General features: G+C 31.6%; 1 protein-coding gene and 1 long non-coding RNA gene across 2 annotated transcripts; one reads left to right on the top strand and one right to left on the bottom strand.

Moving 5' to 3' along the window:
- Positions 1–265: 265 nt before the first annotated feature.
- On the bottom strand, positions 266–7,615 carry LOC132741401 (receptor tyrosine-protein kinase erbB-3-like). Its single transcript, XM_060729548.1, has 6 exons — positions 7,375–7,615; positions 4,913–5,254; positions 3,552–3,668; positions 2,866–2,946; positions 1,469–1,590; positions 266–455 (listed from the first exon to the last, which is right to left on the bottom strand). Exons 1-6 carry the CDS (start codon positions 7,490–7,492, stop codon positions 330–332), a joined length of 906 nt encoding a protein of 301 aa, XP_060585531.1. The 5' UTR covers positions 7,493–7,615; the 3' UTR covers positions 266–329.
- Positions 7,616–12,618: 5,003 nt separating this feature from the next.
- On the top strand, positions 12,619–14,795 carry LOC132741400 (uncharacterized). The gene is made up of 3 exons (XR_009627276.1): positions 12,619–12,757; positions 13,402–13,537; positions 14,686–14,795. It is a non-coding gene; the product is annotated as an uncharacterized LOC132741400 (long non-coding RNA).
- The last annotated feature ends 912 nt before the right edge of the window (positions 14,796–15,707 follow it).

Raw genomic sequence — 15,707 nt, 5'->3', positions numbered from 1 at the left:
CATGCTGGTCGCAAACTCATTATGTTGGTTTTGTCGTGACGCGGCTCAAATATTCCTTTATCACATCACAACGCTTGCTTTCCATTCTGGTAAAATTGTTAAACACTAAGTTAGGTAAAATTGTTAAAATACAAACTTAACTTAGGTAAAATTGTTAAAACACAAAGTTAGGTAATATTGTTAAAAATATTGTCAAAACACAAAGTTAGGTAATTATGTCAAAACTCAAAGTTAGGTAAAATTGTTAAAACACACAAAGGTAAAATTGTTAAAACACAAAGGTAAAATTGTTAAAACACAAAGTTAGGTAATATTGTTACAACACAAAGTTAGGTAAAGTTGTTTTCATGGGCAGCATAATACTCGTCAAAGCGGATACATCTGTCCATGTGTGAAAATGTCTCAGAAGGACAATTCGGAATACAATGACCTTGGTAACTGTAGTGTCTGCAATACTGAAAGTAAAAAAAATATACACGTATGATTGGCTGAAACACTGATAATGGGCATTTAGTTTCTGACTGAAATGAAACTATTGTAAACAGAAAATGAATTTCAAAAGAAAAAAAGATCACATGAATTGAACATGTGATCTAAATAAAAATAGATATAATTTTTGAATGCTTGCTGTAGAATCATGTACGGTTTGAGTTCAAATGCGCAGAAACATTAATTACAAAACATTTGCACGATATACAGTGCTTAATTAAACTACAATTAACTAACTCAAAATTGTTATCCTAATTAACATGAGATTTTTGTGTATACTCAACATTTATGTTCTCCATAACATGTGTAATTTATATTATTTTGTAAATATAATACTCCTTAAACTAAACTGTTCAACTTCAATATATGTTATAACGGAACATTTTCTTATAACTAACACCAACACGTGTTTTGGGTAGAAAAATATTTTATTTTAACAAAAAAAATCTAATCGACAAAAAAACAAAAAAAACAACAAAAACAAAAACAAACAAAAAAACAAACAAAAAAACAAAAGGTTTATTTTGGATTTTCTTTTTTTTTTGGCAATTAACATTTTATTTCCCTTATTGCGCAGACATGTATTAATTATTTTTTTTGTTCAGAATAATCTTCTAGCAATCAGTATAAACCGTCAAACCCGTGCCAATAACCACCCCAACTAAAGACCACTCTTCATATGACTGGATTTTCTTACACTTGTTCTAACACATATGAGCCGCGTCACGACAAAGACCAACATAGTGCGTTTGCGACCAGCATTGGTCCTGATCAGACTGCGCAGGCTGGTCTGGATCCATGCTGGTCGCAAACGCACTGTGTTGGTTTTGTCGTGACGCGGCTCATATTATATTTCATATACAGCAGACATTATAACCAATCAATTGTTCAATCATTCTTTATTCGCGTAACCATGGTAACATAAGTTATGTAAGAAGTCTATAATGTTAATAAAATGTCAACAGGTTTATATATTTACCTCACAAGCTGTATCAATCCAGCCATCGTTACATCCGAGGCATTCCGGATGACAACATCCCATCAAGCCTTCCTCGAAGCATGTGCCATTTTCACAATGCCAATCGCATTCCATACGTTTTACTTTTAAAAAAATCAAAACCAAGTCAGTTCTTTTTTCATGCCTAAGCAAATGATGATGTAAATATAAACAATTCTAGGCAAAAACCCTTTACAAATTTTACATAGTACGCAAAATTTCTCTATACATTTTACTAAGCATTGAAAAACGACACATCATAGGTCGTTGACTTAAGATCACTAGTCCTGACCGTTGTGGGTTCGAATCACCAAGGGACTTCGGATTCTTTCATGTGTGGAAGCTATCCACCTAGCTTACGAAACGTGCCTCAAAAATGCACAAAGGGCCGGGCATCTAAGGTCTTATTCCGCTAGAAAAGCCGAAAAGTCGCCATGTGATCTGTACTGTGTAAGTGCCACAAAATGTACTCATTACACAGAAACGCCGCCTTAATTATATACACATTGTTCATAGATCTACTAATAGTACACAGCACGGAAAAAACATCATGCATATTGTACACAACATACAAAACTTTGATACAAATTGTACACAGCACACAAAATCTTCATGTACTGTAGTATATTGTACTCAGCACACAAAACCCTCATACAAATTGTACTCAGCACACAAAACCCTCATACAAATTGTACTCAGCACACAAAACCCTCATACAAATTGTACACAGCACACTAAACCTTCATATACTCTAGTATATTGTACTCAGCACACAGAACCCTCATACAAATTGTACTCAGCACACAAAACCCTCATACAAATTGTACACAGCACACAAAACCTTCATATACTCTAGTATATTGTACTCAGCACACAAAACCCTCATACAAATTGTACTCAGCACACAAAACCCTCATACAAATTGTACTCAGCACACAAAACCCTCATACAAATTGTACACAGCACAAAAAACCTTCATATACTCTAGTATATTGTACTCAGCACACAGAACCCTCATGTAAATTGTACACAGCCAACAAAACCTTCTTTAATACACACAATTTGTATACAGCACACAAACCCTTCATCTATATTGTCCACAGCACACAAAACTTTCATACAAATTCTACCCAACACTTGAAACTTTCATACAAATTCTACCCAACACTTACAACTTTAATACAAGTTATACACAGCACACAAAACATTCATCTATATTATAAACAGCACACAAAACTTTTATACAAATTGTATACAGCACGTGAAACTTTCTAAACAAAGTACATAGCACGCGAACCTACATAGCGACATAACAGGCAACAATCCTCTGCACATTCTCACAACTCAAACAGAAAAAGAAATCATTTAAAAAAATTCACCTTTCTGACAAAGGTCAGGCCCGGGTCCCCAACATCGTTGAACCCCGTCTACAGTAGAGCATGAATCGTCACATGGCAAACCTTAAAACATACAAGGCGTTGTCATTCAAGGTGATATTGTGACCTTCGAGCTTTGCTCCCACTAAAATATACTTACATGCATAATTATGCATTGTTTAACATTTTACCCTTACTATACATGTATATTATTTAATTTAGTTATAAAGATTTTTGACAGGTTATATGACCCTATGTAAACGGTTGTTTGTATATATAACATGAGCCGTAATTTAAAGTTGGCATAAGATTTCCGTCAGGACTGGTTTTTGCAATCGATCACGAAGCAAATCCTTTTATAGTTTGCATAAAATTTCCGTCATGACTGGTCATTAAGTGACATAAAGTTAATAGAGTTTGAACCTTTTATATAAAATAAAATATTATAAAATAGGTTTTGCTTCGTCATCGCTTGCCTGTAATTTAATTTATGTTAGATTATCACCTTGTTCGTGGCTATATAAGAACATTAAATAATAATCCAGACCATTGGAAATAGTATAATAATAACAATTAAATGTATATGAATTATAATATTCTATGGCTAAAGCTCATTATGACTGACTTTACTATTTCATACCAAGAGTTAATGATTATGTATTTTATGTAATTAAAAATATTTCACTTACATCCCGCTGGTTCCTCTACGCTCGATTCTGTCACAGTTCCTTGTATAAGAACATCCCATGCTATTGAGTTTGTAAAACAAACTGACCAATGGGAAAGCAGAACATTTCCACTTATCTCTGAAACAAAAACAAAAAAATCATTGAAAAATAACTTAGATAAATCTATTACTCTGCCATGCAATTGAAATAAATAATAATACGTAGAAAATCGAGTTGGGACAGGTTACTCGGTCGTGTCCGACCTAGCAAAAATACGACATTCTAACCGAAATATCGGTTTGTTGTTAAGTGGGTACAATAATGTTAATGTCAACATCAAGTGATGTCATTTAGCTGCAATTTGATATATAGCTTTATGTGATTTTCGTAAAAAATGACTTTGCAGTTTTGACTTATACTGGACTAGTGGCACTCGGCCGATTTGTCGAGTTCAACCTCTTGTCTATATATTATAAACAATTTTTATACTTTCGGGAAATCTCTGTTAAATGAGCCCTTTATTGGTTAGGGTTTCAAGATCATTAACCTTGGTCTTCTCTCCTATGCAGTGAAATGTGGGGAAAGCTGGCCTTATTCTAGCTTTTATGGCGTTTTTCTTACGAAACCCTCACATTTCTTACTATTATAGTAGAATTCGATTTATTAATATTTCTACATGTGTATTTTCTATATTGCATTATTTTGCATAATATTGATGTATGTACTATTCTTTGCACATGTTTAAGTATTGTTGGTTAAAATAATAAATAGACGCCATACCTTATAGTATGGTATGGTCATTAAACACAATTTGATAGTTTGTTATTCCTCGCGCGGCTGTTCATAAATTATATATACATCATATATTTTTTCTAGAATTACTTTTCAAATTCTGAAAAAAAAAAAAAATACTAAGACAGGTGTTTGTCTACTTGTACTTTTTGTGAGTTGCTTTATTCTTCAATCTTTTTTTTCCTCCTTTTTACTGTTTGCTCTTACATATGTTATATTGCTAAATACTTAACCTCTTAACTATTATGTGAATGTCTTTGAATACTTCAACTAACCGTTGTGTATGATAATGCCATGAACTTTGTTTTTGTAAATTATCATAACTGGGAGAGGACATTTATAAGCTTTATAGCTTTCTGCCCAATCCCAAAATGTACTTTGTAAATGTTGTTCACTTGTTAAATGTTTTGTTGAATAAATATGTTTAAACCAATTACTTTTTTATACTATCCCCACACTGTGCTAGGTCCCTGTGGATGGTAGGTGTGTTGTATGTTAAACAACGTCCGTAGATTATTGTTGCTATCACGTTAGATATGTTGAGTATTAAATTTATGTTGTAAAACCTTTGTTTTATACACTGCACTTACCTTTTAACATAGGCATTTGTATTCCACCCCTGTTATCTGACAGTATAACGCTAAAAACGTAGTTATTCCCCTTGTATGAAAATTGACTCTCGCCCCGGACATGAATTAAATTTGTCAACGGAATGACGTCAACATCGTTGTTAAGGATCAACACATATCCGGTCACTACTTCGATCGTCTCCAGGAAACTAAGGTCAAAGGTCATTCCTTTTCTGCGCTCAAGGTGCGTTATCTCTAGGTTACCGTGAACAAACGTACACCCAGTATACCTTTTACGCATCCTTTGGTAATGAAACATCTGACTGCCTGACAGAGAAAATCCGTTAGATGTTCCATAGCATACTAGAAAATATAAAACATAATTATATTGTATGATAAATTCAATATCGTAATACCATGAACATTCGCTCACGTAGGCACACATGCACAAACGAACGCACGCGTGCACACCCTCAATCACCCAAAAATAGAATAGTTAACATTATCATAAAACGTGAACAATAAAGTGACTTTTTGACCGCTTTGCTCACATATGGTATCCTAGAATATATCTACTGAACAGTAGGCGGCTGTTGTTTGTGTAGGTTTAAGCCAAATGATTCGTTCCTACTTTATTATAAATCGGTCACCGACCTGCATTTTCTTAATATGTTCACCAACCAAACAATTAATGATTAGCTATTAGATAGTTTACAAAGTATCATCTTAATATAGTTACAAAGTATCATTTTTATTTAGTCAGGACCTTTGTTTACAAAGTATTATCTTTATTTAGAAGTTTCAATTATTACATTGATACAATATCGAACTATTCAAATATAGACATAGCTGACCATTACTATTCTATATAGAACTGAACACCTCTGTAGAGTAAAGCCCTTGTACTATACGAGATATCGAGAAAAAATAGCACAATGAGTAAAAAACTCACTATTAGCTATTATAAAAATGTGGGCTTAGATTAACTTTATCAAAATTGGATTGTGAGCCATATAAGAACATATTAAAACACAGAGTTATATACCATCAGAGTCCCTTTCATATGTTGGATGATGGGAAAAAATGTGCAACCTGACTGGGAAATGTTGAGATATATTGAGAAAATAAAATGCGTATTTTCATTTTCCGTATTTTCACTGTAAAAAAAGTGTTCACTGCAGTAAAACATATTTTCCGTATTTTCACTGGTGTCTGCTGGACTACTTTCTTCTAAATTTAGCCAATGCATAAAAATTTAAGGATAAGTCTTTCAAATAGTAATGTAAAAAAAGAAAAATGTTTATAAAACAAAAATTAATCTTTTTTTGCTGTAAACAAGGGATTTTTTTTACCTTGTGGTATGGAAATAAACATATTTTACTCGTGGCTAACCGTCACTCACAATATATTTATTTTCATACCGCGTGATAAAAATAAATTCTGTATTTATAGAAAAAACATGAATATACTCTATGTATTACCTCATATGATCCATGAATAATTGTCTGAAGAAGGTGTATTATTATTATTATCATTAATATTATCATTATTATTATTATTATTATTATTATTATTATTATTATTATTATTATTATTATTGAGAAATGCTATTAGGATAATTTGACGTTATTTTTGTTAAATCAAAATACATTTTCCTTGTTATGAAAGAGCAAACATGAGTTTAATAATGTTTAAATAATGGTTTTAGAGCACCTTAAAAAAACAAGATTAAATGTGAAATTGTTGTCATAAAAGTAACAAAATGTATACAAACTAGTATTTTGACTTCCATACAAAATAATAAATCATTGTAAGTATACTGACTTACAAAGAGCACCAGAAGCAATAACTTTTTGGAAAATATAACAGTACAACAAAACCTGAATAAATGCTTTTGAGAAATAAAAATAAAAGCATTTTCTGCGGCATAGTGGGCCTTTAACAAGTACGTGTATATATATATCTGTTCTTTTCTGTTATGTTCTGAAATCATGTTCTTTTCTGTTTGACTCTAAAGAATACGAACGCAGGTTTATTTCATGTTAACAAAATTATGATCATACATGAGTAAATGTTTGTGACAAAGAGATATTTGTGATAATAAAGGCTAATAAAGAGATGAAATTGCTATTATTAGATTGAAACATTTTCCTAGTAACGACGCTAGCTCACTACACGCATCGCATACACATACACTACATATATTGGCAAACTTCTTGTATCTAAATGCAAAAACAAAATCTAAATAATCTAGAATATTTAATATGATACCACCCCCCCCCCCCCCAAAAAAAAAAAAAAAGAAAAAGAAGAAACCCCCCCCCCCAAAACAAAAACAAAACAAAAAACTAAAAAAAAAAAAACAACTAAAAAGGCAGACAAAACAACAACAACAGCACCCCCCCTAAAAAAACAACCCCCCCAAAAAAAAAACAACAAAAAAATAAACAACAACAACAAAAAAAAAAAACAAACAAATATACCTTTTCCTTTAAACAGTTCATTCCCCTCTATTGTCTGTCCGACGGCCAAAAAAATTGCTATAGTTACAAGTATTAATACATCAGTCATGTAAGTACTACTTTTAGGAATAACGACCATTGTTCTTTGAAATATTATCACGAATTTTACACGAATTTTACACACAAAATATTATCAACAACTGAAAAATTATATGTATAAAAACACCCTGTCTCTTTAGCTGTCAAAGATTTTGTCACTGGATTACCAATGACACAAATGCTTAGAGAGATAGACCGAACTATTTCTTTATAAGAGACGCTGGTGCAGTGATACACAAACTGGCAGAATAAATAGTCCGTCGTATTATACAGTTATCTATATATTAATACCCTCTTCATTACTTTGTTTTTGAGCCAAATGTCAACATTGACGCGAGATTACAGCTTCTGGAATTAGCATTTAACTGGGAAGTTTTAATAATAAGGATAATGACATTGGCCATTAACTGACAATAAAAATCTGATTATAAATTCACGTGTCATTCACATAATGTATGAATTTTGTTTAGGTTTTTAGGTTTGTCTCTTCAAAATTGACTTGAAATCTACACAAAACAGGCTTTTGCACGGGTGATCATTAAGTTTGACTTGCTTATTGGTTCTAGGAAGTTTCACTTGACACATATATAGGCTCTCATTATCACACCCGTTAACATGTAGCGAGGACAGCTTGATGCAGGTAGAACTATGTCAGTTAAACCGGATTACCAATATATGATTTCCTCTTTTTTGTCTCATTTTATAAACATAAATTTCTATGATATATTGTGCAGCAATCGATTGCAGAATAAAAATATTACCGAGTGCACAATTGTTCTTCCCGCAATTAACTGACCTACTTGCACCCGGTTAACGGGTGTGTTTATAATTTAAGCCAAAATAAAACGTTTCAACTTTTACAGCAGGACAAACATTGCGAATACTTTACTCACTAAATTTTTTACACCGGACAGGACATGTATAAATCATCTTGTTCCATATAAATGTACAAGTCTGTCTTTTGATGGTATTTTATTTCAAAAACGCGCAAACTTCAATGTGTGGGATAGTAGCTTTAAGAGTTTGATATTATTTATGTGACTGTAAAGGTCTGTAGTAAGTATAATAATTTATTAAAAGGACAATTTAGAATGGGTTAATAACTGGATTGACGTGTAACACATTAAAAAATCCCAGATATTATAGAAAATGTTAATATACTCAGACTTGTCTTTTATTTGACTTTACATAAATAATATTACTATTGACAGGCCAATTTTCACGTCACATATTATATTAATGAAAACACATCAGGCGACTACATATAAAATTGCATAGCATTATTTTTGGGCAACCGGATAAAATATCAAACTAAATATTTGTCACATTCGTTTTTTTTGAAATTTTGTTTTCAGTTGTATTTGATATACTATCAGCTCTTGTTGAAGATTTTTTTATCACATACACTGTACCCGTGCCACTTTTGTGGCTCAGTGAAATCGGTATTGCACGGCCGTGATTATATTTGACGTGACGTCATTTGCGTTATACAATTACAGTGTAAAGACGCGCTAAATGTTTTATTATAGAGCCATATAAAACTATTTTAGAATGGTAAGAACTGTCCTTTACATTTTATTTTAGGATGGTTAGAACTGTCATTTACATTTTATTTAAGAATGGCCAATGAGGTTCAACGAATTCAGTTTGCAATTCTAAAATGACCAATGAAAATTCTTTTTGTATTCAGTCCTTCCCTTGTTGCCGCCTTTTCGTTATAGCGATAAAACGTGATAAAACGAAAACAAATTAATTCACGAAAAGTTTCGTTAGGGACAAAAACTCTGTGTGATATGCGAAAACAAGTGAACCGAAAGACCGAAAGTGTAAATACGATCAGTTGATAAAAAGAATATGGATTGATATCAGCCACCATTATATCCTGTATGTAATCAAAATTGCGTGATGCAGTTCCGTTTCTGTTGCTTAACCGTGTTTGCTTTTTAGGTATCATTAACCACAACATACACTAAAGTATTGGTTTTAATAAAATATATTCTTGTAATACAAACGAAGTAAAGGTGAAATCAAAGTATATAACACAAATATATGTAACCTGTGCTTGTGAAATTGAAATAAATCTAATTGTAATCCATTTGATCTGAAGTTCTATGCCACTTTGTAATTTAATGTGAAACACATGCATGGCTGATCAAAAGTTTAAGTGTCAATTCATTATTTTTATTATCTTGCTGATGAGAGTCTGATTTTATTGTACGGAATAAAAATCGCAACATAAAAAAACATTGTGACATGATAATGATTCTATGACAGTAATTTTCGACAGAATTATGTCTATGTTAATTATAGAATAAACTCACATAGACATACTGCATAATGAGAAAACCTCCATTATCAGCATTTGTAAACGTAATGGCTAAATGTGCATACCATACATTATGTGCTTATTTGACGGCCTCGTCATATGACAACTTCTGAGCAATTCCGATCATGAAAAGAAAGGGAGAAAGGAAAAATGAAAATCATTAACTTATCACAATGCAGACGCAAAGCTAGACTGAAAACGATGTACATGTCTAATTAATAAGTTTTGGAAAGAAATTAAAAAATTTAAATCAAAAACGCCAAAAGGGAAGACGAATTTTACAACCATTTCAAAAATGCTTTTTTTCTGATGACAACGAATTTATAAATGATGATGCTGAAAATTTATTAAATAGTGATGTTAATATCAATGTGGAACAACTTGATATTTTGTTTAGCCTTGATGAAGAATTGAAAGCTCTAAATATGTTAAAGAGTGGTAAAAGCGGTGTAATAGATTGTTTAATCCGCTAGATGTTTGTTGAGTGGAAAGATATTATTGCACCGTTATTATGCAAACTATTTAATTTTATGTTTACTCATTGTATTTACCCAGATAGTTGGACTAAAGGTGTTATTGTTCCTGTCCCCAAAAAGGTGACCTTAATAATGTCAATAATTATAGAGGAATAACATTAAGTAGAATTTTTTCAAAAATCTTTTCAACCATATTAGATTTAAGACTCCGAAAACGGGCCGAGGACAATAATATGTTAAGTGATTTTCAATTTGGAATTCGAAAAGATAAAAGTACCATTGACTGTATTTTTGTTTTAACTTCAATCATAGATAAAGTTATTTCGCATGATAAAATAGAAGCTATATTTAGCATTTGTCGATTTCAGAAAAGCCTTTGATGTAGTTTACAGAAACGGAATCTGGTTTAAATAATTATCTTATGGATTTTCCACAAAGTTTGTTAATATGTTACAGAAAATATATGAAAGTGTTAAATCTTGTGTACGTGTAAATGGACAGCTAAGTGATAATTTTAAGAGCTTTAAAGGCGTTAAACAAGGCGAACCATTATCCCCTCTGTTGTTTTTATTCTTTATAAATGATATGTATCAATATTTATATGACGAGTCTATTGACTCGGTCACTATGGACGAATTACATCTCTTTTTACTTCTTTTTGCGGATGAAACGGTGTTAATATCTTATTCAAAAGAAGGGTTACAGAACCTTCTAAATAATTTACAGTCTTATTGTTGCAATTGGGGTATCAGTGTTAATATTGATAAAACCGTAGTAATGATATGTAAGAAAGGTAATAGACCTGAAAATATTGATATATTTTATGATAATCATAGACTTAAAATTGTTACTAAATTTACTTATTTAGGTGTTACTCTGTCTGCTAATGGAAGTAAAGACAAATTAAGTTATTTGATTCCATGATCACTTCGATTCTGAATTATGGATGTGAAATTTGGGGTTTACATAAGGCATCCGATATAGAAAAAAAAATCATTTAAAATTCTTAAAAAACGTTTTAAAAGTTCGTCAACAGACTGCCAGATCTGCGATTTACGGTGAATTTGGACGAGTTCCGATGATTATATGTCGTAAAATCAGAATGATAAAATATTGGTTCAGAATTATGAAAACCACGAATTCTTTAGTTTTTAAAGTATTTAATACGCGTGATGATCATGGAATATTAGTAAACAATTGATCTGTAAGTGTTAAACAATTATTAGATAATTTAGGATACTCTTATTTATGGGATAACACAGAAATCACTAACTTACAAATTCAAACAGTAATAAGAACTATTTATGACCAATATCTACAGCAATGGTTTTCAGAGCTCAAAGAATCTCCAACACTTGATACTTACTGTTTATTTAAATCCAGTTTTGAATTAGAAAAATGTTTAAGTTGTGTAAAATATGATAGCTATAGAATTGCTTTGTCTAGATTCCGGTGTTCTGCTCATAATTTAGCTATAGAAGAAGGGAGATATAGAAACATTACTAGAAGTCTAAGAATATGCACGAAATGTAATATGAATAGTATAGAAAATGAGTATCATTTCCTCTTAGTATGTCCTTTTTACAGACAGATTAAACTTAATATTTTACCTAATTATTATTGTCATTGGCCAAATTTTTTAAATTCAAAATTCTTTTAAATTGCAAACAAAGTAATACTATTAATAAACTTGCAAAATACGTTTACAAAGCTAATCTTTGGCGCGAAAACTATCAGGCATGATATGACTGTGTTATATGGATTTATTTTATGTATGTTAAAGATCATATATAGTATCTCTTTGTTTTGTTATTGTCGAAAGAATTCGACTGATTTAATTAATATGAATTCATGCTTTTCTCTTTGTATTTGTACCGCCATTATAAATACAATGTATGTTATATTGGCGATGAACATTTATAAGTTTTTGCCGAATAAAATATTGAATTGAAAAAAAAGTTAATCTAGGTAATTAAGCAAGGTTATTCGCAGCAAACATCATAAACTTGTCACAGCTTTACGTACAGTCCATGAATTACTTTAATCTTAAAGTCATTGACAGAAATATTTCACCTCAAACTGTGTTTTGTTAGGATGTTTGTTGCAATGATGTCGCCTGTTACAGTGGTATAGAACCACACAAGTGTGCACATTTCGTATTGTCTGACCCAAATGTCATTAATTAGCTGCTTAGTTATATATAGTGTTTTGATAAAATAAATAAAAAAATACATCAAACTGCTAACGGACTGTCGAAAGTTCATGGCGGACCAAATCTTTTATAAAGATTTGAGATGGTAAAGGTTTTTAAAAGTAAGTCATTGTATTAGCATTTAGACAGCATTGTGACGTTTATGTTCTATATATGATTACTTATCATATAAAAGAATGTAGGTTACAGTGATAACGTATTTATAACAGAAATCAGTCTTTTTTGTACATCTGTAGAGTGGAAACAACATGTGGAAAATTTACGTGTGTGTCATTGGATTTGCTCTTCTAGGTGAGTTGATAATTCTATAGTGTCGAGCGGTTGAGGTCGCTGACTTTAAAACACTTGAAATCCACTAACCCAGGAAACAGGGGCTTTGTGTTCGAGTCCTGCCAGAAACTATGAATTATTTTAATTTGAGGATGCTTTCCAGCTAGATTGCTAAAGTCGCTGGTTTTACTCAGTTTCTCATTTGTATTTGATAAAATACACAGTGGAGACCCCGAGGTCTTCCTTCATGAGCAAAGCTGGAAATTCGTAGCTATACAACTATTACAGTGTAAGTAGGACGTAACAAAAAATAAAATAATGGTAATTTGAATAATAAAAGAAACACGTCGCTCTTATCTCTCTTGTCATACCGTGTGTATAAAAAGAGATGAATGCCATCTAAAGGAAAAGAAATATCATGAATCAAACTTCTCTTATAGACCAACTTGATGATTTCTTTCTTTCTGATTTTTTAAAAAAGAAATGTTGCTTTTTATCAAAAATAATTCACGAGCCATCTATGAACATAATGCATTTAGGTATTGTTTTTATTAAAATGCTATTATTCAATTTTACAGTTATGTAGTTAAGTGTGTTAAAAAGTGCTATGTTGCTTACAACAGCGTATCTCATTGGTCTAGTTATTTTGTGTTTATTTTCGTCAGGGCTTGCCATTGGTCAACTCATCACACCTTTTATGGCGTGTGAAATGCAGCAAATGAAGGAAAAGGGCTTAAGCAGTACTTTATCTTACAGTGATCCGGAAATGCAGGAAATCAGGGATTACTGTTTTAAACATGCGTATATATTGTTTCAATAAGATATTTTATTTTTATCAGCGGGCGCCTCAATGGCCGAGTGGTTAAGGATGATGATTTCAAAGCACTTGTATCTCACTGTTGTGAGTTTGAAGCCCACCAGATACTTGAGATTATTTCACATAAGTGAAGCCGTCAAGCTTGCTTACACAAATACAGAGGTTCTACTCACGAGGCGAGGTCTTCTTCCATGTTGATAATGTCCGTGTGAACGAGTTAAAATCAGATTTAGCTCACTCGAATGTTAGAGCAGTACGTCTAGACGCTTGCGGAAATCATGATCACAAAGTAAAAAAAAATATCCGTTTTTCGACGATTCTTATTATCGTATATAAATCGTTGTTAAGAGACGAATTAGACGTCTTTAATCCTTCCAGCGCCTTGTCCGGTATGTACCGGAATACGGAATTTAGTGAAGGTTCTAACATTTTTCAGTCTCCAACATAAAACAGTTGTATCAGCATCTTCTATTTTTTCTAGCCAATCAGGTATTTGGGCAAAAGGTAATGTTTTGGAAAATATATAAGTACACCAAAAATACCAAGCTTTTGAGAAATAAAAACAAAAGTATCTCTGGGGCATAATGGGCTTATGTATGGAGATCTATTTTAAAATTTATATTAATCAAAAAGTGTTGCGTAATTGACGCATTAAGACCTTGAACATCGATTGGTCCTGCAAAATGGAAAGACGTATTTAGTTTGCGATTGAAACGCTTTAATAAGGCTGCAGAAAGCAAATATTTTGTTTATTTTAAATAAATTTCTTTATTCTTGTCACATTTTATTAAACACCGATATATATAATAGAAGTAGGCATTTTGTTACATGCCACATGCAGTTGTGTTCGACTCCACTGGTATATTTCTAGTGCATATCCGGCTTACACTGATTTCACTGGGGAATAACATTGTGCAAAAACATTTAAAACTCTTTTAAACAGAACAGAACAGAAATTTTATTTTCTAGACTTATACAAAGTGCACCGTCTTGTTAATATGCATTGAATTAATATATTTAAAAACATGACGGTTTTGATTGAAATACATTATGGATTTCTTTCACAATGTAAGGTACAAGTTATACACATTGGTATTACATGTAGATCTCTTAATCATTTGTTTGTTTTCAGATTTGATCATCTCGGAACACTCGGGTAACATGGTAACCAACACCAATTTGAATGTTTCACAACCTTCAATACGATAATAAAAATAAGTCATTCACGTTATTAAAACGCTTGCTTAATTTATTGTTTTTCTCTATGATCACGCCTCGAACAAGTTTTCATGTTAAACCGCCTATACGAGACTGATTAAATATCTTTCTTTATTTTTTATTGATAAACATATTTCAGATAAGATGTTTTATTCAAAATTGACTACTTATCAATAAGACATTTAGCATATTCGCTCAGGACAGACAAATATTCTCTATATACATATACAATGTATTAAGAACAATCGAGCTTGATAAAAGTAACACTATAAGTAATAACGCGTTAAGACTCTGATTATAGGAAAAATGATCCATTTTCAATAAATGTGTATCTACTAGACGTTATTTGGCCTTCTTCTAATATTCAATTTATCATTATTTTGTAATTGTTAGAAAGATTATTATAAAATACACATTGTTTATTATCTGGACTTTAAATTAAGAGGCCTTCAGTTTTTCGTAAGACAAAATATTATGTTATTTTAAGAATTCATGTCAAATCAAAAGAATTAAGGTATTCAATGCTATTTGCCTTCCATAAAATATAAATGTATAAACATTAAGGAAGCCATTTGATAGTACCGTCTCCTATATGGATGGGGATATTCGTTTCCCAATCTTCTATTTTTAGAAATGAACGTCACTGCGCGCTATAAATAGCTCTCGGAGCGCTGTTTTGAAGAAGGCTTAACAGTGGTATAATACACTCACTATTCCTAGGAAATATTGCTGGAGAACTTGGTTTGAAACAGCACAGAACTTTTTTCCAACAACAACGACGACAACAATAATAACAACAAATAAATAAATTAATAAAATAAAAAAAAAATCATTATTTAACAAGTAATACTTTTAAGCAAACTATTTCTGCTCTCTAGTATACGAGTTGTGTTAAAGCAACAATGGTCAAATACAGCGTACATTTTTCTAACTAGT

Source organism: Ruditapes philippinarum, unplaced genomic scaffold (assembly GCF_026571515.1).
Source record: "Ruditapes philippinarum isolate M1 unplaced genomic scaffold, ASM2657151v2 ctg903_1_1_1_1, whole genome shotgun sequence".
NCBI lineage: Eukaryota > Metazoa > Mollusca > Bivalvia > Venerida > Veneridae > Ruditapes > Ruditapes philippinarum.
This window is presented reverse-complemented; position numbering and strand designations above follow the sequence as displayed.

Excerpts from the sequence above, each read along its gene's own strand:
- LOC132741401 (XM_060729548.1), bottom strand. The coding sequence starts at position 7,492 with ATGGTCGTTATTCCTAAAAGTAGTACTTACATGACTGATGTATTAATA. Across the intron at positions 5,255-7,374 it reads TGAACTGTTTAAAGGAAAAG|TATGCTATGGAACATCTAAC; the intron begins GTATATTTGTTT and ends TATATTTTCTAG. Across the intron at positions 1,591-2,865 it reads GCCTGACCTTTGTCAGAAAG|TAAAACGTATGGAATGCGAT; the intron begins GTGAATTTTTTT and ends TTTTTTTAAAAG.